The 23,990-nt window shown below is 39.5% G+C and overlaps 1 protein-coding gene across 3 annotated transcripts in view; it reads left to right on the top strand.

Moving 5' to 3' along the window:
• SV2C (synaptic vesicle glycoprotein 2C) overlaps positions 1-23,990 on the top strand; it is a 219,545-nt gene that overhangs the window by 181,023 nt on the left and 14,532 nt on the right. For all 3 annotated transcript variants that reach the window (XM_038403373.2, XM_043515281.1, XM_043515280.1), the window contains 6 exons: positions 5,657-5,767; positions 7,317-7,405; positions 9,028-9,192; positions 12,664-12,797; positions 15,135-15,338; positions 16,159-16,318. In XM_038403373.2, the coding sequence (XP_038259301.1) occupies positions 5,657-5,767; positions 7,317-7,405; positions 9,028-9,192; positions 12,664-12,797; positions 15,135-15,338; positions 16,159-16,318 (863 nt within the window). The remainder of the gene's footprint in view (positions 1-5,656; positions 5,768-7,316; positions 7,406-9,027; positions 9,193-12,663; positions 12,798-15,134; positions 15,339-16,158; positions 16,319-23,990) is intronic.

Below are 23,990 nucleotides of genomic sequence, written 5' to 3'. Positions count from 1 at the left end.
GACATGCTGGTACTTCCAGGAATAACACAGCTCTGCCCCTGCCAGTGTGACCCTGCCAGTGTAACCTCACACTCACAGTGCGTGCAAGCTCACACCAGCAACAGCATGACTCTTCAAAATGGTGTCCCTTGTCTAATACTGGACAAAACCACATCTGCTTTTATCTGAGTACAAACACTCAAAAAGAAGACTGTCTGGTTTAAAACTAAACAAATGGCCTGTCTAGAGCTGAGTTGTGATTACTCTACTTGTGTACACATACTCATGCTAGCTAGCAGAGGTATAAATAGCAGTATCTACACCATCGACACCATCACAGGACCTAACCAGATCAGCTACACCATCACCGGTTCATTCACCTGCACGTCCACCATCATGTGCCAGCAATGCCCCTCTGCTATGTACATCAGCCAAACTGGACAGTCCCTACGTAAAAGGATAAATGGACACAAATCAAATATTAGGAATGGCAATATACAAAAACCTGTAGGAGAACACTTCAACCTCGCTGGACACACAATAGCAGATTTAAAGGTAGCCATCCTGCCACAAAAAAACTTCAGGACCAGACTTCAAAGAGAAACTGCTGAACTTCAGTTCATTTGCAAATTTGACACCATCAGCTCAGGATTAAACAAAGACTGTGAATGGCTAGCCAACTACAAAAGCCGTTTCTCTTGGTGTTTACACCTCAACTACTAGAAGAGGGCCTCATCCTCCCTGATTGAACTAACCTTGTTATCCCTAGCCTGATTCTTGCTTGCATATTTATACCTGCCTCTGGAAACTTCCACTACATGCATCCGACGAAGTGGGTATTCACCTACGAAAGCTTATGCTCCAATACGTCTGTTAGTCTATAAGGTGCCACAGGACTCTTTGCCGCTTTTACAGATCCATACTAACACGGCTACCCTTCTGATAAATAGCTGTGTAGCCATGGTAGCATGAATAGCGGCAGCAGAGGCTTGGCTTAGCCATGCTGAGTAAGTACTCACCAGTTTCAGGCAAGTGTGTGTTCAACATGGCTAAGCCAGGCCTCAGCTGCTGCTACTCATGCTACCCTGGCTACACTGCTATTTATACTCGTGCTAACTTGTTGAGAGCTCTGTGAAGTTTGAAAGCTTGTTTCTTCCTCCAGTAGAAGTTTGTCCAATAAAGGATATTACTTCAACCACCTTTTCTCTGTCATATCCTGGGACAAACACGGCTATAACAACACTGCAAATATTTATACCTCTAGGCAGTTACGTTCTTAGGCCATGTTTCAGAGTAGCAGCCGTGTTCATCTGTATTCGCAAAAAGAAAAGGAGTACTTGTGGCACCTTAGAGACTAACAAATTTATTTGAGCATAAGCTTTCGTGAGCTCAAATAAATTTGTTAGTCTCTAAGGTGCCACAAGTACTCCTGTTCTTAGGCCATGATTCACAATGTAATTAGTCACATGCCTAACTTCAAGTATATGAGTAAGTCTCATTGAAGTCCGTAGGACTACTCACATGCTTAAAATTTAAGTATGTGTTTACCTTCCAGAACTGGGGCTTTTAAAAAAGCATACGTTAAGTTGCCTTGGATCAATATCCATGTAAAAAATCTTCCAATCCACTACAGACAAAATTCTTCCCCCTCAGTCAATTCATATTGCATTTATGTTAATTGAGCATTTTTTCTGGGTGAATTTTCCTTTACAATGTTTCATTAGTTTGTAAAATTTGAGGCACTATGTACTTCTAGTCATCTGTGGAATACAGAAGTTGCCTTTTCACTCAGATATGCAGCTATTCTTGTTTTTTGTCTTTCCCATATTTCATACCCTGGAAACCAGACTTGCTTCAAAATATTTTTTCTACACCTACCCAACAGAAAATTTATCACTTAGAATAGCTCCAGTCTTGCATCTCTCTCTTTATAGTTACAAATTTTTACAGATAAAAGACATAACATGGATTTTTAGATAACTTAGTATTCTTGTTTCTTCAAATCTTTTTATTTATTCAGCTGAGCATTTTTATAATTTTAGACAAAAAGAAAGGAATTCTGTTATTTCTTTCAGGATATTATCAAAATGTATTTTGTTGTCATTGTTAAGGAGCACCTTATAGTTCTATTGGGTGTGGAGCTAATTCTGCAAAAACAAGTTCTCCAGCTCTAACCAAAATCATAGTTATCTATATTAGGAACATTTCTATTTTGCTACCAGAATCTGATGTAAAAGGGTTAAGATTTTTGGGCTGTATCCAGTGCAGATTAGGTGCTAGAAACAGCTGCTTGACAGGGTGTACCAGGCCTTGAGGCCCCCTCATTGGAGGCCTCATGATCTTACCACACCTCATCCCAGAAAGAAACAGTGGAGGTGAGTCCTCCAAGTGGCCTAAAGAGGCTCCATGGGACACAGCCAATCAGAGAGAGGCTGCAGGGAGCAGCCAGTCTGGACAGAGCAAGCCCATATAAAAGGAGCTGCAGGGTAGAGATGAGGGCAGTTGTTGCCTGTAGCTGAAGGAGTAAGGCTGGTGTTCCTGGCTTGCTGAGGGTGTTAACGGACTGTGGACCAAGCAGCTGCTAGAAGGGATCAGGGGAGCAGAGACGGTCAAAGACTTCAGCCCTACAGTGAGGGCAAAGGTGCTGGGGAAGTGGCCCAGGAAATCATAGCAGCAACACGGTTTAGTTAAAGGGACATGGTAGGTGGTTGCTATTTGTAGGCCTGGGACCTGGAGTACTGGGCAGGCCTGGGTTCCTCCCATTTGCTTCTGGGGAGGTGGCTTGGATGTTGAACTGGGAATACAACTCCCCAGAAGGGGACCTGAACTGTTTAGTAACCACGCTGTCCCAGAGAGGCCCAGAGGTGAAAAAGACATTGCCTCCATTGATCCCTTGAGGTATGGCTCGATACCAGGGCCAGGACTGTTTAAAGACTGAGATTAATTAAGGACCTGAACCTGGGAGGGCTACAGGAAGAGAGAGGCCAACCGAGGGGTACTGGGATAGGCCCCCATTACAACTGTTTATCCCGGAAGGGGTTTGTGTTTCATGTTCAGACTGTGTGTGACTCGACTGGAGGGGTGAAGACTTACCTCAATTAGAGAGCGTGCAGGCATATGCACTCGGCAAAGAGGGCACAGGCAAGAGGTGATCGCTATCCTGTTACAAGCTCTAAACTGGAAACATTTCAACAGTGCAGGGAAAGGCATACTGAATAAAACCAATCAGCTACTACTTTGAAGCCTATGATGAGCTATGGTTGGGCAGGTTATCTTCCATTCCTCTATTTTAAGGGGGGGAAACACACTTTCTTTACTGCAAGCCCTGCACATTCATTTCTCATCAACAGCCAGTCTATCCAGCAGTCTGCCTATTTGTGTCTATCAGTTACAGCTATTTGATGCAAGTGTGGTGGTGCAGAGGCCTGTACACTAAGTTGTCCAAGGTTTTAAAAAAAATAAAATTCTTTATGAAGGTCAGAAAAAGTTGGAGACAATTAGATGGTTCCAAATTGGATTGTTTAGATTAGATTAAAAGACCTATGACATTAGACTCTTCAAAGCTCCTGGTGAAGTCACGAGTTGGCATGGCAATGAGCTGAAAGAAAAAAACCCTGAAGCGTGCTTTGATTTGTTAATGGGATGAGGCTGCTGCCTCTTTCAGGACATTGTATATCTCCAGGGACCAAGTAAAGGGGAGGGGAAATGAGTACAAGGAGCCCAGCCAGAAGGCCACAAGCCCATCACCAAGAAAAAAAATTCAAGCTAAAGTGTGGATGTTTGAGTTTGACTAAATAACATTTAGTCAGTCTTGGTTAGCATGGTTGTACCAGATATCATCAAAAACTGCAGATGATCTACAATGGCATAGGAACACTTAAGTCATCTTGCTGTTTTGCTTACTGAGTGTGAACTCATAGGAAAACATTGACTTTAGTGAGGTCCTTTGTGCTTTTGCACTGGAAAAGAAGAGTCTTAAAGAGATGAGGTGATGAGGCGTAGCTATCCCATTTCAGAACAAATATAAATTTTTCTTTCATTAGTGTCTGTGTGGGATGAGATGGAGACCCGTATTAGGAATTTACCCTGAGCCCAGCAAAAGGGTGCTTGGGGCCTGTATATCTGGGGGAAGGGGGGAGGGGTTCTGAAAGGAGCAAGTTTTACCATTATGGCCACAACCCTCTCTAGTTCCAGAGACATTGTTATCTACCATGACACCATTGGGCCTTTGTTGTCCTGATCCTGAAAAGCATCCTGATCAAATTGGGCAAATGAGAAGGAAACAGATGATGTTGTCACCTCCACTGCTTTCAGCTAAATCCCAAATAATATCTGGAGTGTGATCCTTGAGTTCCTGCTATTATCCTTCCCCCCTTCCCACCTCCCCCCCCCCCCCCCATGGCATTTTTCTTCCATACCTTATTTCTTCTCTTTCTATTTGTCTTCTGTCTAAAAAAAGTCTGGCTGAGCTGGCCAAGACAACTCCACCTTTTGCCACATTGCTGTGAGTCTGTCTCCAGACAGGCAGTTAAAATCACAGTTTAAACAGCCCAACACTGGTGCAAGTTTGCCAGGTCTCAGAGTAGCTGATAAGGCCATGTACTGTGTCTGTTTCTCCAGTGGCAAGGCTGCAAGTGAGAGTCAGCACCAGACACAGAAGCTGCATTTTCTATCTTTACTCTTGTTTTGCTTTTCTTTTGTGCGTTTGTCTGGTTTTGTCTTAAAGAAAACAGGACTGGACTTCAGCAACAGCTTCAGCCCATTCAGCTAACTTTCTCTTTTTTTCTAAAAAGGACATTTAATAAACATTTTTAATACCATCTAAAGATGGTCAAACAGCAGAGGAAGGAAGGGGGTAATCCCTGTAAAAACTCCCCACAGCTAAAGGGAAAAGGAGTAAGGGATATTGTTAAAATCAAAGCTGTACCTAATACTTTATATTTCAAAAGCTTTAACTATTTTCCTTCTTTTTTGGTATCTCTAATAAATTATTTAAAATATTTTTAATGATGTTTGTCACAGTGAAAGTAACCGAGCAATAACTGAACACACAACCCTGGACCACACTCGCCTCTTTAATGCTATAATAGTGAAGAAGGGTTTCATTAACGTTTTATCCCTGGTGGGCCCAAGACATGCCCTTCGCAGCACAAAAGTGTTATGCTGCATTTTGTTTGTTGATTACCCACATATTCTTCCCCATTCTTTTCCCCAAAAATATGTACCTTAGATATATTTCAAATAGGACAGCATGGCATACACAGCAAATTGTCTCATACTTTATTCAGACTGTAAGAAAATTGGATATATCTGCTTGTTATGCTCTTACCCACAATACCACATTAAGGCCCAAATTTTTGGCAACACTCTGTTAAAGCAGCTGCAAAGTTGAACTATTTTGTTTCAGAAACTAGTGTTTGAATATGCAGAAATACAGGTCCAAGAGCAGAAGTGTGTGCAATAGCACACCTAATTTGTGCATGTAAATTATATAGCGTTTGCAAATAGGATATTTGTAGTTGTAAATTTCCAGTTAAGACTTTATACTTCTATCTTTTTGAAAATCTGCTCCTAACTGTCTGCCCATCTTTAGCTTATGGAGCTTATTTAAACTTTCAAGTCCCCTTTAATTGCATTTTAACAGGTCAAAAAAATGCTGCTCTGTTTCCATTCACAGGTTAACAGAATCAAAACTCCCAAACAGATAGATGAGCTCATAGAAATTCAGAGTGACACAGGAACCTGGTACAGAAGATGTTTTGTTAGAATCCGCACAGAGCTATATGGGGTAAGTAATAAAATTCAACTTGTAGTTTGTGTATATGGTAACACGAGAGCCATCATTAGTGCCCTGAAATAGGAGTGATTAGATGACCTGATGTGGACAGCTGATGTGCTATACAATGAATATGACACCTGGCTTCAGGAACAATCAAAAGATTCCAGTTTCACAGGCCAGTGGGAGAGAATTGAGCATCATAGAGATAATGGGTCCATTCTTCATCAGGAAAAGGGCAGCCTAGATCCTTTTGAGCCATTCCTAATAAAAATATGGGACTATGTCTCAAGCACTGTTTAATATATACCGGAAAAACAAGTGTGATATGGGGCGAGGGGGAACATATGATGATGAAAAGGTTCCATCAGTATGAGGTTTGGGATGGCCACTTTATTTACAGGTAGTGAAGCCATGAATAAGTTAGGCAGGTCATCCAAAATGAATACCAATAAAATCTTTATAAGACACTATACAGTCATGTATTCAGCATACGCCCAATATTTTACAGGAAAACTTAGAACTGTTTTATAACGTTTCATAAAAGTTTACTGGGCCTGTTTTCCATATCCTACCTGTAAAGCCAAGATACATCATTTACTTTGAATCCTACAGTACAGACCTTGAAAAGAGAGAGACAATATCACTAATTTAGACGCCACTAAAAATTATCTAAAATAGTTTTCCCACGTGTAATAATGTCTCAATGATATCTTGAATATATGTATGCTACAGCTGGTCAAAAAATATTTGATCAAAACTGTTTTTCCATGAAAAATTGGGTTTTTGACTAAATTATTTGCAAAAAGTATCTGCTTTCTATGTGTGTGTTTTAAGTAAAAAACAAAAAAACCCAGCGGCCAAAATCTGAAATGTTTCAATTTAGATATGCTACTGCAATGCCTCATAGGAGTTGTAGTTAAGTTGCCTCATGTTCCCATTCTCTATGGGTGAGGCGCCCTGATCGGAGAACATCTCCCATGATGTACCATTTCCAGGAGACTCTTATGATGCACTGCCTTGCCTCTCCAGGAAAGGAGTCAGTTGTGGGAGATGTAGTGGAAAACCCCATTTTCCAACCAGCTCTGCTGTAAACCTTCTGAGATGAGGGCAGTCTCAGCTCCTTTCCACTTGTGTAAAACACCATGATGGGTCATGACATATCAGACCTTAAAAGTGTCAGTATTTCAGGGTGGAATATTGCCTGTCATCCACTCAGAACAGTATAATTTTGTTGGGAAAGATGGAAATATTTCTGACTATTTTGTTTTTAAACTGTGATTGTTTGACGCTACATAGGGATTCAGAATGTTAGAAGTAAACCCAGTGGATCCAGTGCAGGGGAGGCCATCATGATAGGTGCATGATAAATGGAGTTTGGCAATACCCAAACCTACTTTTACCGACACCAGCATGCAGGTCTGGCCTGAGAATCAAAGAGCTGTAATGTGATGCCCCTTGCTTGCTGCTTTATTGATGAAGCAGAGAACAGAATCCAGGTCTCTATAACTTAATTGTCTAAAACACTTTATTTTTAAATGTATTTTCTCATATTTTACAGATTTGGTTAACATTTATGAGATGTTTCAACTATCCAGTCAAGGACAATACAATCAAACTTACAGCTGTATGGTTCACGCTGTCTTTTGGGTACGATTGACTTGGATTCTTGATGAATTTTCCATGGTTAGCCTGTAAATCTTGAAATACATATTAATTTTAATGCTGCTGGTCATACGGAATGCAAATCTGCTTGTCATTGTGATTTTCTTTTCTTATTGACAATACTTACCCAATTACCTTTTAAATAAAACATCATATTTTTGGGGTTACTCTATTTTTGGTTTCCCACCTGGCACCTTAAAGGGTTCTGACTTTCAGAAGGTTGGTACCCTTTGAAAGTTAGGACTCTTCAAGGTGTTGAGTTGTGTGACCAAAAACTAAAGAACTCCAAATCACTTGTCACTTCTGAATATATAGGCCCAGTGCACTATCTTCTTGAATAAAAAGAGATTTCCCATGAGAAAAAACGGGATTAAGGGTCAGAGTTTGTACAGCACTTGGAAGATGTAAAGTATTATATAAATCCTTAATAATATTATTATTATTTTGGCTTATTGTTCCATGCATATGTTTCATTGGTGAACAGATGCTACAGTAATTCACTTATTTGCTTCCTTATTAACCTAATGACTGTCGTTCTATATAGATTTAAATTGAGCTGTCAGAAAATGAACTTTTCTTGTATTTTTAATCATAATTAATAATTGCTATGCTAAATTTATCCTCATTGAAGTACACTGAGGAACTGAAGGAGAGTAAAACTAATTTTTAGTTCCTCAGCTTTCCTCCACCTTCATAAAGTGCTCTATGCCACCTCTACTTCAGGATCCCTTCCACAACAGCATCTCCTTATCTCTTTTGCAACTTCCCACCATACAAAGTGCCCCAACCTGCACTCCACTCTAATCCACTCCATCTTCCAGCCAGTTGTCCTCTGAGTCCAGATAACATTTTTGAGACCCTAACATTAGAGTAAGTGATACACCCACCAGCTTACTTTGATTTGGGAATTTCCATAGCAATCATGTCTCTCTCAGATCTAAGGATAAGTCACCAAAAGCTCAGACCATTGTAATCATTATGCAGTGTAAATTTGCAGGGGCCCAATCCCTAACTAAGAGTTTAAACTTCACAGTGACATTCACTGTAGTGAAGAGAGCTTGGGCAAGATTCTCCCAGCCACTTAAACTCTGTGTTGGTACTGCACAGCATGAGCGGCTGGCAGAAAATCTGAGCCGGGGGCCTCCACGCTCTCTGCATCCCACTGGTGGTGTTTCTGCTGGCCCTGCATAGTCTGGCATAGGGAGCTATTACAGTGTGAATCAATGAAGGGATATGTGACCACACAGTTCCAGTGGCCCTAACAACCTTGAAAGCACATCAGGTTAAACCAACAGCTGTAGGAGGTCTATGTTGCACCCCTGAGCTCTGATCCTGATTGGAGAATGGATTTATTCCTCCCCTCTAACATGGATGAAGAGTGTGAGGGATCCCACTATTCTGACTTTATGCAAGCAAAATGCATTTCATCCTAAAAGCATGCTTATGTTTGATGCTTAAAAATCTAAAATTCAGGTAGAAGTAGAAGTGTTTCTGAAGATCTAGTTATCTGCTTTAAGTAGTTGGATGCTGTAGGTTAATATCTCTAGTCTGTACATACTTCTGAAGTTAAGGTGAGCTTTATGACTGAACACTTCTGCTTTTCACAGCTACTATGGGTTGTCTGTCTGGTTCCCTGATGTCATTAAACATCTGCAATCGGACGAATATGCATCCAAAGTGAAGCGTTTTAATGGAGAGAGAATTACAGATTTCAGCTTCAACTTCACATTGGAAAATCAGATTCACATCAATGGATCATACATCAATGACAGGTCTAGAAAGATTTTGGTTAAGAAAATATCATTAATTTCACTAACATTTTATTTTTCTGCCTAAAGGCTTGTCTAGACGGTAAAATGGTAGAGGAATATGATTTGTAAAGCATTCTGACTCTCACTGCCCCCTTTTAGAGTACTTTGCTGCACTGCATAGACAAACTCTTAATACTCTAATCTTTTTCGATGTTGACCGTTAATAGGTTGATTGGGTTGCGTTTGTTTACACTGAATTTTTGGAAGAGTCATTCTATTCTTATCTCCTTGGTGCTTGATCCTGCACTCTAGTGGAAGTATATGGGGACTGTACATGCGTTATGGGTCCATGTAGGTGGATCCCTTTTGCTGGATTGAGGCCTTGGTTATCTTTATAAACCAGACTAGAGGATTCACATTATTGGTACTTACTTTCAGCAGGGGACTCAGATTTTCAGACCCAATGTGTGTGGCATGTGGGGATGCAGGAGATGTATCTTTAATGGTGGGAGAAAGGGTAGTTTTCTTTTCTTCCTTTCTACTTTTTTTTCCTTTCTTGGTACTCACTTAGGATCTCTTCTGACAAAATGCTGAGCTTCAGAAACACTGAGCCCTTACAGGATGACATCTTTAAAAAGGGGAAAAATAGTTGAAAAGATAAATACCAGAGACATTCAGTAGAAAGTATGAACCGTTGTAAAAAGTAAAAACCCAGATGAGCAATGTCCTTTTATTTTTAAATTGAGTCCAGAAGTCTGAAGGCACTAGCTAGAATTTTACAGAGCACAATTCTAAATGACTTACTTTTATAAAGACATCAAAGCAACCCAATTGTGTTTAATCACTCTATGGTCACAGAATTGTTTTAAGTGTCTGGTCTACACATTGTCAGTGTCTACAATACATATGAATATAATATAAACTATATTAAGGTTCTAAGCCTTGTGGTACTAAATAGTTGTTATTTATATAATAAAATTACATTTAAGTTTATTATATTAAAGGTTTTGGTAATATAAGAAGGATTCTTTTTTAATAAGAATTTGAATTTGGAAGCAATTAAAGATTTGCTCAATGCAGAGCAATTGAAAATTGACTAACTTATTTCATTTTAAATTAGCTTCTGCCTTCCAAATTTAGTTCCATTTCAGGAGATGGATGCTGTCTAAAAAAGTGGAGCCATTTATTATCATTCAGTACATTTTGGTTGCTGTGCACTCTGCCAGCGCAGGTACTGCAGAGCATATCCAAATAAAAATGCTTGTAAAAATACTGAGGCTCCCAGATCTGTCCTGAATCTGTAAAGTATGCAAACTTTGATATTTGGGATTGGTGAACTGCTTGAGCCATTTTTCCCCAACAGTATAAACTTTTGGGTTTGTTCCCCCCCAAAAAAGATTCACTATTTTTGGCGGGGGATGGAAGTGGGAGGGGGGGTCAGTGGATTTTTTTCTCATTTCTCTTTTTTCTCAAGAGCCCCCTCTGCTCTTTTTTTCATAATCTCTCCTAATCAGAACATGTTTCCAACAATATTCAGCGTTCTAACTTTCTAAATCTGGGTGGATCTGAATTCAAACAATCTCAACAATCTACACCAGTTTTAAAGCATCTGGGTTTTCTTTTTCATTTTGTTTCAAAATATAGTTCCTGTCCAAAATGCAAAAGACACATCTTGCGGTATGTAGGGGACACAGTCTGTCTCTTCTATTTCGATTGGTTAGTCCTGTTGCTCTTTGTTCCTTTTTAAACAATCAAGACAATTTTTTGAACAGGAAGACCAAGCATGGTGTTGTTGTGAAAAAGGATAATGGGTTGACATGAGATTTTAATCAGAGTCTGTCACAGATGAGAAAAGGTACAGTTGTTAATTAATAGACTGGAGGCATCATTTTCCTGTCCAATACTAGTAGCAAAGTCATTAGCCAGTAACCTATGAAAATCAAAATAGAATTTTGGGTCCCCTCTTCCCACAAAAAATGTGATTCTAGCAATTTTATCTGAGAAAGTTTAATTCCCACCATTTTTATCTACCTCACAATAAACTTGTTTGACATTCTTCAACCCCCGAACTCCTACCCCAAGAAGAAAATTGCTCTTTGACCTAAAACTTAAATAAGTTGTTTAGTATAAGACATGAGAAGTTTGTGTAGTAGAAATTTTAGCTAGACTAAGATTTAGAAGGCTTTGCTGGTATAACTATATTGGCAAAGTGATCCTATAATGGATGCAGCTTATGCTGGCAAAAGTGCAGTTTTGCTGGTACAAATAATTCTACACAAAGGGCTGTTGCCAACCCAGCTATGTTGGTCACAAATCACACCTCATCACACTCCTGACTAGGGTGACCAGATGAAACAGACAAAATATCAGGACACATGGGGGAAGCAAAAAAAAAAAAAAAAGTGGCCCGAGTTACCAAAGCAAAAAAAAAGAGCGGGGGGGAGGGGGGCCGGAGCCGAGTTGCTGAAGCAAAAAAAAAAAAAAACCCACCAGAGTGGCTACAGCCACAATATCGGGACAAATGGCGTCCCGAACGTACATCGGTCGGGACGCGGGACAAAGAACTAAAAATCGGAACAGTTCTGATTTTATCAGGATGTCTGGTCAGCCTACCCCTGAGCAACATAGCTATGTTGGCAAAAAGTTTGTTCTGTAGATTTGGCCTAAGAATATTGAGTCTAATGTTTTTATTATATGTATGGTTATCTACTAGGTTTCCTTCACCTTTTAAAATTAATTAAACAGGTCAAAAGGCTATGGTATTAGTTATCTGAGAGTCAGTAAGAAGAAGGGGCCAGAAAGTAAGAAGAGCTAGGAACTAGAAAGGGGTAATTTTAGAATAGTGTGCACAAAAATGCATGTGCATAATTTCTATGCACAATAATTACAATTGTACATTCAGTCACAGTAGCAGCATAAACATATTTCCATTTAGACATCTAACAGGTTATCTGCAATATTTGTGACTGTGTTCCAGCATTTTTGTGTAAACATTTTTTTAAAATCTGGGCCAAAATGTGTTTGAGCCTGACCTGATAGAGAGGGTTTTGTCTGGCTGTAGAAATAAAAGTTCTTTAAAATCTGTTAGCATCTCCACGAATCATTTATTCCAAGAAGCCAGATTTCTGGAGCCTTAGCGAAGAATACAGTAGCACTTGTGAAATAGCTATTTAATATTGCTTTTATAAGTATATTACATCAGATTCCTGAGGTTCTTTACATTTTGATTAGAGATTGGTGATAACAAATATTTTATCCTCGTATTAACTATGAAAAAGGTATGCCTGGCAGCTGTGTGGGAATGTCATTTTGTGAAATCAATGATTCAACAATGGTTGCACAGCATCAGTCAATCAGCCATTCTGACTCTGCAGGAAGTATTATGTTCATGGGTGTGGGACTTCTGAGAATGGCATCCATGTAAGATGTACAGCTGAATCTTTAATCTTGATGCATGAAGGCAGACTGATGGAAATTATTTGTATTGGGCAGGTTTATTATGATGAAGTTTAAATCAGTAACCTTTGAAGATTCCCTTTTTAAGAATTGCTTATTTGAGGACATTACTTCTGTGAGCACATACTTCAGGAACTGTACTTTTGTGGACACCAACTTCTCCAGCACAGGTATGCTGAAAGGAAAATCATTTCACTGTCCAACTACCGTGGTCTTATTTCACAAAGCCTGCTTGTCAGGAGTGCAATAGCTGTGAAAGCAACAGATGTAAATACAAGATAGAGACTCCAGCACCAGGGTGAGGCAGGAACCTTTGGACATTCAGAAAGCTTTTCTCAGTTTTGACTAGATTTTTCTCTGCCCTGTGCTGATTGGCTGTTTGCTGCAGCCCTCTTCCTTCCCTTGTCACATAGTCTCTTCACCTCAGTTTCACTCCACAGCGGCCAGTTACCCTCTTCTCTCCTGCCTTGTCCCCCTCACCTCCCTTCCCTTCAATGTATCCTTTCCCCAGCCCTTTTCTTTCCATTTAACTGATCCTTTCCTAACTAAGCCTGTGTATAAAAAAAAAAAAGTGGAAATAACATGGCATTTGCTGTTGCATTAGCATACACTGTGCTGGTGTGTTTAAACCTCTTCTGCCACCCTGTGTCTGTCTTGTCTATTTAGACTGCAAGATCTTCTGGGAAGGGACTGTTTACTACTGTGATTGTCCAGTGCCTAGCACAATTGGATCTCACGCTTGGTTGGTCCTTAGGCACTATAGTAATAAACATGCTCAATAATAATAATAATAATAATAATAATAATAAAAATAAATGTAAAGGAGCAGACCCTTTTTAAAAGATCGTATGGTCACTATTAATTCAGGGAGTGAATTTTAAATCTTTTACATTTGTTAATTATCTCTGTGGAGTTTCAGAACGCATAGGAGAAAGTTTGTTTACCTGTGTAGTGATTGCTCTAGTTAGGCTTATATCTGATGTGGCTGAATGGGAGCTTTACAAAGATCAGTGCCAGAGCTGGCATAGCTATCTAGTAGGGATATGCAATATGCTACCATGTTTGGGGGGAGGGGATCTGAGTTCACAACTCATACCCATTCTTTCTCTCTTTCTTCTCCCTCTATTACATAGGCCAATAAGAGGTGGGAATATTGCAGAGATGATGGGCCAGGGCCTGATCTTATTTACACAGTTGTAAATCCAGAGTAGCTCCATTTTGTTCAATTGAAATGACATGAGAATCTGGTTCACTGGACTTAACATTTGCAGGATGTAGCAACTCTTACTGCTCTCCCACATGGTCATCTTGCAAGCTGTGTTTTCCGAGGTAAAAATGGCCAGCCCTCTTTGCCTGAAGGGAAAGTCTATGTGGCTCAGGGCCTTGAGGCTGACAGGAGTAAGAGACACAAAGGGGGAAATGCAGGGTCTGATCTTCCAGAGGGAGTTAAGAGGACACTGGGAGAAAACCCTCTGCATTTTAATAGTTCGTTCACTTCCTGGTTCAAAACGTAACACATGGAAAACCCAATGAGTGAGCACACAGTCCAGGGTACTATTGAGGGCCCTTGAAATAAATGGCCAGGTAGGACAACAAGGTGGAAACTGGAGCAGTCACTGATGCTCTGGCCTCATTTATGTCTCACTAAAAAGGAAACAAATAAAACCCATCTCAGGCTCTGTTTGAAGAGCTGGCACTTAGGGCTTCTCTACATGGGGCAGCAATGCGCACCAAGGGGTGTCAATTGGAAAGTGCAGTAACTGCCCTGTGTAGACCCTGCTGACATGTTCTAAAAGGTTCCTAGTCCATCAGCACATCGGCAGGGTCTACACGGAGTATTAGAGCACCTTCAAATTTACACCCCTTTGGAGGGCATTGCTGCCTTGTGTAGACAAGCCTTTAGAAAAAACATCTTTTTGTTAAGTGGTGAGCTAATTGCCTCTCAGTTATTCCAGAGCATTTTTGCAGTCAGTTTTTTAGATTAGAACTGCAATTGAAGGCTAATACATCCTGATCCCAAATGAAAATGAGTCTCATCTGAGTTTCCAGCGGACATTCGTTCTCACCACAAACCCACCAAAAGGTGACATGATTGACAGTCTCTGTTCAAGTGAGACCCAGGTCTGTAGCTGAACAAGACTGAGAAACATTGACAATGCTAAGTGGTGGAAGTTTGTAAATCTTCAGTATGCAGGGTGGTAGGCTGTACTATCAGTCTCCAGCTGAGCAAAACATGTATGGAACCAGTTTATGTGCTTTGCTGGATCAAGGCCATAGTCCCTTATTTTCATGAGCTCTGAATTCATCTGGAGAATGTTTATATATAAGGGGGAAAAATACCAACAATTTACAGCAGTAACTGGCCATATTATACTAAGCAATGCAGCATGTAAGCTCCTATTTATCAATCAGCGTGTCTAATCTTGGGATGTTTTAAATCCTATGCTTCTCGCAGGGTTATGAGTTAGCTGATATTGTTTTAGCTGACACTTCCTTTGTTTCCACAGATCTTGAGCAATATAAATTCATTGACACCGAATTTATAAACTGCATATTTAAGCACAACAAGACAGGATGTCAGATTACCTTTGATGATGACTACAGTGCCTATTGGATTTACTTTGTTAATTTCTTGGGAACTTTGGCTGTATTACCAGGGAATATTGTATCTGCTCTTCTGATGGACCGAATTGGACGTTTAACGATGTTAGGTAGGGCGTTGCCAAAATCCTAAAAAAAACCCTAAAGCAGTCTAGATAAAACAAAGTTTTTTCTTTAGGGTTTGCTGCTCACAAAGGCAAGAAGAAATCCCTTCCAGGGACTTTTTCAGTAGTGAATAACCCTAAACACCTATTCCAAAACACCCAAATGTTAGAAAGTTTGGAAATTAACAGCTAAGGAGCCCAGCCAATTCTCAACTGCCGTATATTTGTTCATCACTCAGTATTACCATAAAATAAAATAAATATAATATTTTAAGCACTTAGTGGTGGGATTTTTAAAAGTGCTCAGTATTGGCTTGCTCCATTAAAGGGAGAGGGAGCTGTGCACAGGTAATCCTCATATGGTTGAGCAGACCATTTAGTGAGTGTAGGGAACCATCTAGCTAGTGTAATTTTGAGGAGCCCATAGGCAGGTTTCTATTTTGGGACATTAGTGGAGGTTGAAAATTAGATGTCGACTCTTCATAATGACAAATCTATGCTTATTTTACTTAAATAACCAAGTAATTTATTATGTTGATTTTCTATGAGCAACAACCTATATAAAGACTGAGTCCTACTAAGTTGTTCTTGTTAGTTTAATATGGTATGTAAATGCATTCCTTGTAATTGCAAGAAGTGTAGTTCCTACTGATAGTTGCCAGAGAAATTGGTTCTGTTTTAGAATTTAGTTTTAAATTCAAATGTGCAGTTTAGTGATTTAAACTCCTCCAATATGGAAAGGCCATTGTTATGCAAAACAAACAAGATTATAAATATTATTATTCTGTAAAAACAATGACTATTTTTTTGTCTGCCTTGAATATAGGTGGTTCTATGGTACTCTCTGGAATTAGCTGTTTTTTCTTGTGGTTTGGTACCAGTGAATCCATGATGATAGGCATGCTGTGTTTGTACAATGGTCTCACCATTTCAGCATGGAACTCCCTTGATGTCATTACTGTGGAACTGTATCCTACAGACAGAAGGTACATTGAAATATAACTGTGTTCGTTCTGCTGGCTCCATTGCAAAACATACTCAAAGTCTTATACTGTTAGTCTGCTAGTCTTCCACTCCTCATTTCTCTTGCAAACAGAGGAAAAAAGAATCTGGTTTCTGAGCGGTTTGTTTGATAATGGGTTGAGACATACTTTGCATCAGATACCTGCTCTTTTGAATTAATACCTTAAGAAGTATAGTTGATGTGAAACGTGTAGGTTCAAATTCTGCTCTCATTTAGACTGTGCTAATCTGTAGTGATTCTGCTGACTTCAGTGGACTGATTCTGGATTTACAATAGTTTAACTAAAGGGCAGAATTTGAACCGAAGTATAATTGTTTATTGACTTAGAAATGATGTGGAGACTATAATATAATCACTGGCACAGGAATTTGATAGCATCTTTTGGGAGGGCTAATGGGTTTGGCCCAAGTACGAACTATTAATCAGTCCTGTGAGGATTTGTATGAAGGATCAGCAGGTATCTACATGACCTCTTCATTAACCAGCTACAAAGAAGCCTCTAGAGCACTGTTTCTGACTTTTCCAGGCTCTTGAAGGGCCCCCAGGCCACTTCCAATTTCTGCAATAAAGTTTCTCATCTAACACTGAGATTGGAGCTCTAGATCATTGGTCTAATGTCAATGAAGGGATTAGAAGGACAAGGATGTATAAGATGTTGTAGTTCATCAAGAGTAAAACTAGTAGATCTGAAAACTGAGACAGTTTATTTTCTTCCTTTTATTCTTGAAAAAATTCTTCTGTTGTAATTGTTCAGATTCCTGTCAGTGAAGCCTGGGGAGCATCTTTTCTCAAGTTATTGTAAATTGTGTCATGAAGGCATTAGACATTTCTAACACAGGACATAAAAATACCCAGAGGCTGCTTATTGCCTAATGCCTTACACGCTATTCCAAGCTTTTGGGGTGAATATAGGCATAGACCTTTCCTCGGGAAAGGAGAAATTATAGATCCAAGTATAGATACAACATTCACCTCTAGTTCCTCTTTCGCAGAAAAGCTTCAAAGATATTTTCTTTTTTTACACTGGCAGTTCATCTCCATTGTTGTAGCTATCTCAGGATAACCGTACCAGATGACTTATGAATCCAAAGCATTCTATTTTTATGCCACAGTGTTTTTATTATACTTCAGGAAGTGCTCTTCTGGTAATAATCATCCCATCAACCAAGCATTATAAACTTTATTTACAGATAGCTATTTTCTTGGCATTCCTGAATGTAATAGAAGTAAATATTTTGTTAAAGCCAGGTAGAGGTAAATTACTGTGGTAAAACTCATTAATTTTAGTGGAAGAAAAAATATAATAATTTTTAATAATAATAAAAAGTTACTACTGGTAACTGCTCCATCTACTTTTTTACATTTCAGCATATATCCTAGTGAGTCTGCATTACATCTATACTTAATAGTTGCTCTTTAGCAGTTTCTGCTAATACCACTACTACAACAAAGAGTTTTCCTATTTGTCCCTTTAAAACAATTGACACACAATAACACTTGCCCAGTTCCACCACAAAAGATGATTTCCAGCTGAAATTTCTTCTACAAAACTCAAACAGAGAGCAAATATTTTTATATTACATAAAAAGGCTGGTTGGTAGAATCTGCTGATCTTTGACTGGCCATTCGCAATATATAGTAAGGGCAAGATTTTCACAAGAGCTCAGTCCCAGCACCACCTGTTGTTGGTAGTGGGAGCTGTTGAGTATGAGCACTTTCGGAAATGTGGCCCTAACAGTGGCCTTCTGGGTTATTTATATGCAGGGCTGGCCCTATGGTTTGCACAGTTATGTGAAAAGTAACACTTGCGTGGACCCAATTTGCTGCTTCTTTTCCTGTAACTAGCCACCTCTTCCCCTCTCAGTGTGTTCCCATGCCAATTCCTGCCTGCCTGTGATCCCCCTCTCCCTGTAGTGACACCTATCCTTTGCCTGTTTATGAGGCTCCATGGGCTCTGGGGTTCCATTTACATTGCCTAGGAAACCAGGAGCAGAGAAGAAGTACAACTTCTAAAGTGGGACTATAGACCTAATCCAAAAACAATTGAAGTAATTAGACTCCTGTGGGAAATAAGTGTTCTCTGAGAGTAGTTCCTAGAGAGTAGTTTTCAGTGGTTTTCAAGCCTGGTGGAAGGGCATAACAAGTGGGGTCCCACAGGGATCAGTTTTGGGTCCAGTTCTATTCAATATCTTCATCAATGATTTAGATAATGTCATAGAGAGTACACTTATAAAGTTTGTGGACAATACCAAGCTGGGAGGGGTTGCAAGTGCTTTGGAGGATAGGATTAAAATACAAAATGATCTGGACAAACTGGAGAAATGGTCTGAAGTAAATAGGATGAAATTCAATAAGGACAAATCCAAAGTGCTCCATTTAGAAAGGAACAATCAGTTGTATGCATATAAAATGAGAAACGACTGCCTAGGAAGGAGTACTGCAGAAAGGGATCTGGGGGTCATAGTGGATCACAAGCTAAATACGAGTCAACAGTGTAACACTGTTGCAAAAAAAGTGAACATCCTTCTGAGATGTATTAGCAGGAGTGTTGTAAGCAAGACACCGAGAAGTAATTCTTCCGCTGTACTCTGCGGTGGAGTATTGTGTCCAGTTCTGGGTGCTACATTTCAGGAAGGATGTGGACAAATTGGAGAGAGTCCAGAGAAGAGTGACAAAAATTATTAAAGATCTAGAAAACATCACCTATGAGGGAAGATTGAAAAAATTGGGTTTGTTTAGTTTGGAAAAGAGAAGACTGAGGAGGGACAAGATAACAGTTTTCAAGTATGTAAAAGGTTGTTACAAGGAGGAGGAAGAAAAATTGTTTCTCTTAACCTCTGAGGATAGGGCAAGAAGCAATGGGCTTAAATTGCAGCAAGGGAGGTTTAGGTTGGACATTAGGAAAAACTTCAGGGGGATTAAGCACTGGAATAAATTGCCTAGGGAGGTTGTGGAATCTCCATCATTGTAGATTTTTAAGAACAGGTTAGACAAATACCTGTCAGGAATGGTCTAGATAATACTTAGCGCTGCCACAAGTTCAGGGGACTCGACTAGATAACCTCTCGAGGTCCCTTCCAGTTCTATGATTCTATTATATGAGCTGCTGGTATATGTTATGGGAGTCAGATGGAACTACAGAGGACCGATCAGAAACAGTGTTCTAGCTTAAAGATCAGGTGTGTGTGGGTGGGTGGGTGGATGTATGATTCAAAGAAAATATTATTACAGCAATTATTATTTATATAGCACCAAATATATGCTAGATGCTACAAAATTTATTATTTTGTATTAGAAGTTGGTATATAAAGACAATATTTTAATTCTAATAATTCAAACTTTATCTGATATTTAATAGATCATGTCTCACTAATGTGAGTTAGTGCCCTGGGAATTTTGAGTCATCAAAAATGCACTTTCCAAAATGTTCTTCAAAATACAAGCTTTCAGGCTCCACAGAGCTCTTCTTCTTCTCTGTGGAGCTTGAAAGCTTGTCTCCTTTCACAAACAGAAGTTGTGAAGTCCAGTAAAAGATATTACCTCACCCACCTTGTCTCTCTCAGATATGGGGGACCAACACAGCTACAACAACACTGCAGACATCCAAGTACAGGCTGACACAATTTACCATAACCATTCTTTCTGTTATAGTCTATTAGGTAAATATTTATCTATAGACTTCACATGTAGTCTTATCGTGTATCAGTCTCTAGATCATCATACAGAGTTTCTTAATCTTTAGAACCTTCCAAATAATTGTTCTCTCATCCTTCCTTCCCCAACTCTCCCATCCCTGGTTCTGATTACCCTTTCCCTGTCCCTCTGAGACCTCTCAGATCTTCCTAATCCTCCTTTACTCTCACCTGACTGCACACTAGCACACAGGCCCAGTCCAAAACTGGCTGAGAGTCTTAAGGTACTGTCTTGCCTCTTCTTGATTGCCAGCCCTCTCCCCTGCATGCAGCCATTCTGTCCTATATTATCAGTTACTTACCACTACCAGCTGTGCACTGCTTTCTCTACTGTTTCCATGCCTGTAGGAGAGGTCAGGAACCAGCAACAGAGGAAAGCAAGGTGCAGCTGGAGAGTGGGCTAGAAAAAAAGCAGGTGTTTTCCAGCTGTGGAAGGTGAGGCTTAACATAGGCAAGTGATCCAACCCAAGAACCCCTTCCTTCCTTCCAGCACAGCTCCCCAGTAGGTCTTAGAAGCTAGCTGGACCCACACACTTGACAATTTGCCAGTGTCATGAGGGTTAATAGGATAGATGTTTCATACATAAATTACTTGTAGTACAATTTAACATATTGGATGTAAATTTTGAAAATCAATGTACATGACATACAGTGACATATTTAATTTTCCCTGTGTTGGTATGACTACAGGATAGAGTGTGGGTTGTTTCAGTAACCTATCTGCATTTGTGAACCATAACATGTTTAGATTTCTTTTAAGTTTAACCTTAACTGTGAATTTCCCGGGTTTTCTAATGCTTGGGTTTGAGGTAATTACAATACTCCTTTTAGTTTAGTTTGTCCTAAATGACTGCTATGTACTAACTCTATCTTCATACTTTTTGTCTGGACATACAGAATAAATCTTCATCAGAGCTGTTCAACTGCAAATATAAGAGACTACATAGAGTGTGAAATAGGAGATGCACCTATTCTCTAATTAGGATTTTAAATGTACACAACAGTGACTCTGATACTTCTGGGTTTTTCTTTACTGCTTTATACACACATTTTTGTACAATACAATAATGATTAGCTGCATTAGTCCAGTTTATAACAGTTTATATTCTGCATTAGTCCAGTTTCTAATAGCATAAAATAGGTCATTAAAGATAGTCATCTTCCTTCAAGATGGGTTGCTCAGCCAGGAGACTGGTTCTAGAAAGCCTTTGATTAGTCTCACACTCTCAGTCCCTGTAGTATCTGGCCCAAATCAACCTATAGCCACTTAAGGTCTTCCCAAACCTTCTCTCTTCCACACATTTAAGAAATATAGGTTCTGAACCCTTAAGATCTTCCTAGATTAATTGACAAGGAAAGTGCTGCCTTGTATTTTCATGCAATCTCAAAATATTTCTCCCTCTGTTCCATGAGATTTTTTCTTATCAGAATTGTATCTCAATTACACAAAATAAAATTATGTTAAAAGAACATTATTAAGGTTGCAAAGTCAAGCACTCACAAGTTTGGAAATGCCAGAATTAAGGTTGCTTAGCAACTTTGAATCTGCCCCTTGTATTTATTTTTCTGATGGGACCCTGACGCATTCAGTGTACAGGATGGACAGTGTTCCCTCACTGAGCAAATTATCCAATATTTCTTTTATCTTCATTTAGCATGTGGTTCCAGGCATTATTTACTGCACACTATCCAAACCCTACACTGATTACAGAATTATTAATTTCTCCATGTTTTTTCCCCCTTAAGGTGCCCTACTGTCGTTTCTTAGTTCTTCGCAATCATTAATTAATTAATCTTTACAACATCCCAGTGAGGCAAGGTGGTATTATTGTCCCCTTTTCACACAGGAGGAACTGAGGCACAGTATGGTCAGCAAATGAGGCAGGGGTCTTACAGACAACAGTGTCCTTCATTGTACAGCCCTGATTTATCCCCAGAGCAGGTCCGTGTGCACTGTACACTGAATTGGGCAGAGTCACTGTTGTGGGGAAAAATAGAATGCAGTCAAGTAATGAAAGATTGTACCATACTGCAGATGCACGACGAGGTAGAATTAGGGTTGCACAGGCAACCAGCTCTATCTGTAATACACATTTGAATGGAATAGGGCTAAAAGTCTCTTAGGAAGATTTTCTTACTTTAAAATTCAATTGCTACATTCATCTAAATGACAACAACTTCTTGTGAATGAGTTTGGGGAGCACCAGGTTTAGAAGTTAGAACTCTCACCCAGGAGTAGCTGTGACCAGATTAATAAGCCAAACGTAAGTGGATTTTGGAATAAGACTGATAAGTATGGTCATCTCATTGTACCTCCTTCCGGATCAAGTAACCCAACAGTTCATTAACTTCACTAGAGCTGCCAGACATCTGGATTTTGATCTTGGCCAGCTAATTTAGAGTTCACAATGTACTGTAAAATGCAGTCATCATATCCTGCTTTTTTCCAGAGCATTTGAAAAGAGTGCATAGAGTTCGGTCAAAAATGAAAAATTACAAATCTACTTACTACTCAGTGCACCCATACTTCGTTTCCCTTTCTGAGCCTGGAGAACTCCCCCAGAGTGATAAACATTATCCACAGGATATTTTAAACCCTATGTTGTATTGTTGTTGCTGTCAGAATAGAAATTTTGTATTCATCTCTGACATAGCATTGCAGTCACTGATTCACAGTACGCTTCCTGGCAGTTATTTTCTACTGCCATCCTGTGGATGTGGTTCAACTGCACTCTGTTGAAACTTATGTTTGTTTTCTTATGACATAAAATGCCTCAGAAATGCAGGGTTGCCCAAGTTTCTTCCCTCTTCTTTCCCATGCAAATAGTGAACTCATTCCTTTGTGTGATGAATTATAAATAATTCACTTCCTAATTACTGGGGTTGTGATTCCTCATCAATTCATACTAAAGTCTCCTCCTCAATGCTGCAAAGATATCTAGTCTACTATTCTCTGTCTGCTCCATTTATTTCACATCCATCACCAGAGTATCTGGTGGCCTTACAAAATTATAAAAGCAAATGAATGGTCTAAAACTATACTAGAATTTTCTCCTCTCCCCCACATTAGTAGCAGGTACAGTCACCACTCTGACTCTTCTACTCATATTTTTTATTTGTATTCTGTTCTGCTCCACCCCAATGCAGGCAGAGGAGTGGAATTTTTAAACCTGTTCTCCTGGCTAAAACCCTAACAAGTCTTTCTTTGCTGTCTTTATTTTTAGGCTACCGCTGTATGTGTTGTTTCAGATATGATCTCAAGGAGGATTCATATGTAATATAATCCTGATCATTCCCTCTGCTGAATTGCACTTGTCCTGTCCAGCAGATGACTTCAGATAAACTCAGCTGGAAAAACTTTTTGTAAAAAGCACATGGATTTTATTAACTCACTTGATCTAGTTCTCTAGGTACTTGTCAGAGTGTCTATCTCCTTCCTCCCTCCCTCTCACTCTTCAGCATCAAGGATGTAAAAATCTAGGACCCCTAATTCTTGGACTGTAATTCCTTTTCTTATATCTCCAATTCTATACTTCCATGTGCGGTGATGAAATGATCACATTTCAGGGATTTATAACCTGACTATACAATTGTCCTTGATGAACCATTAATCTGATGCAGAAAGGCAAATTCTCTGGTCCTAATTGTGGGTAAAATTTTGCACCTTGTTAGTCTAGGATATGAAACTGTGTCCTAATGTGAAAGGGGGGAGAAAACCGGACATGCTTGAGTTGTTAACGTTAGAAGATTGGCCATAGCATATTGAGGAAAAACTGCTAGCTTCCATTATATCTTCTCACGTATATTTCGGGGAGCCATGATAATGCTATTCATAGTCTTATGTGAAGATGTGGATGGAACCTGGCACTGGGTCTGGAAACTAAAGTGTCCAATCCCTGGCCTGTACAGACAGGTGCCCCTACAAATGCTGCTGGGATTTTA

The sequence above is a fragment of the Dermochelys coriacea genome, chromosome 5 (genome assembly GCF_009764565.3).
Source record: "Dermochelys coriacea isolate rDerCor1 chromosome 5, rDerCor1.pri.v4, whole genome shotgun sequence".
Taxonomy (NCBI): Eukaryota; Metazoa; Chordata; order Testudines; family Dermochelyidae; genus Dermochelys; species Dermochelys coriacea.
This window is presented reverse-complemented; position numbering and strand designations above follow the sequence as displayed.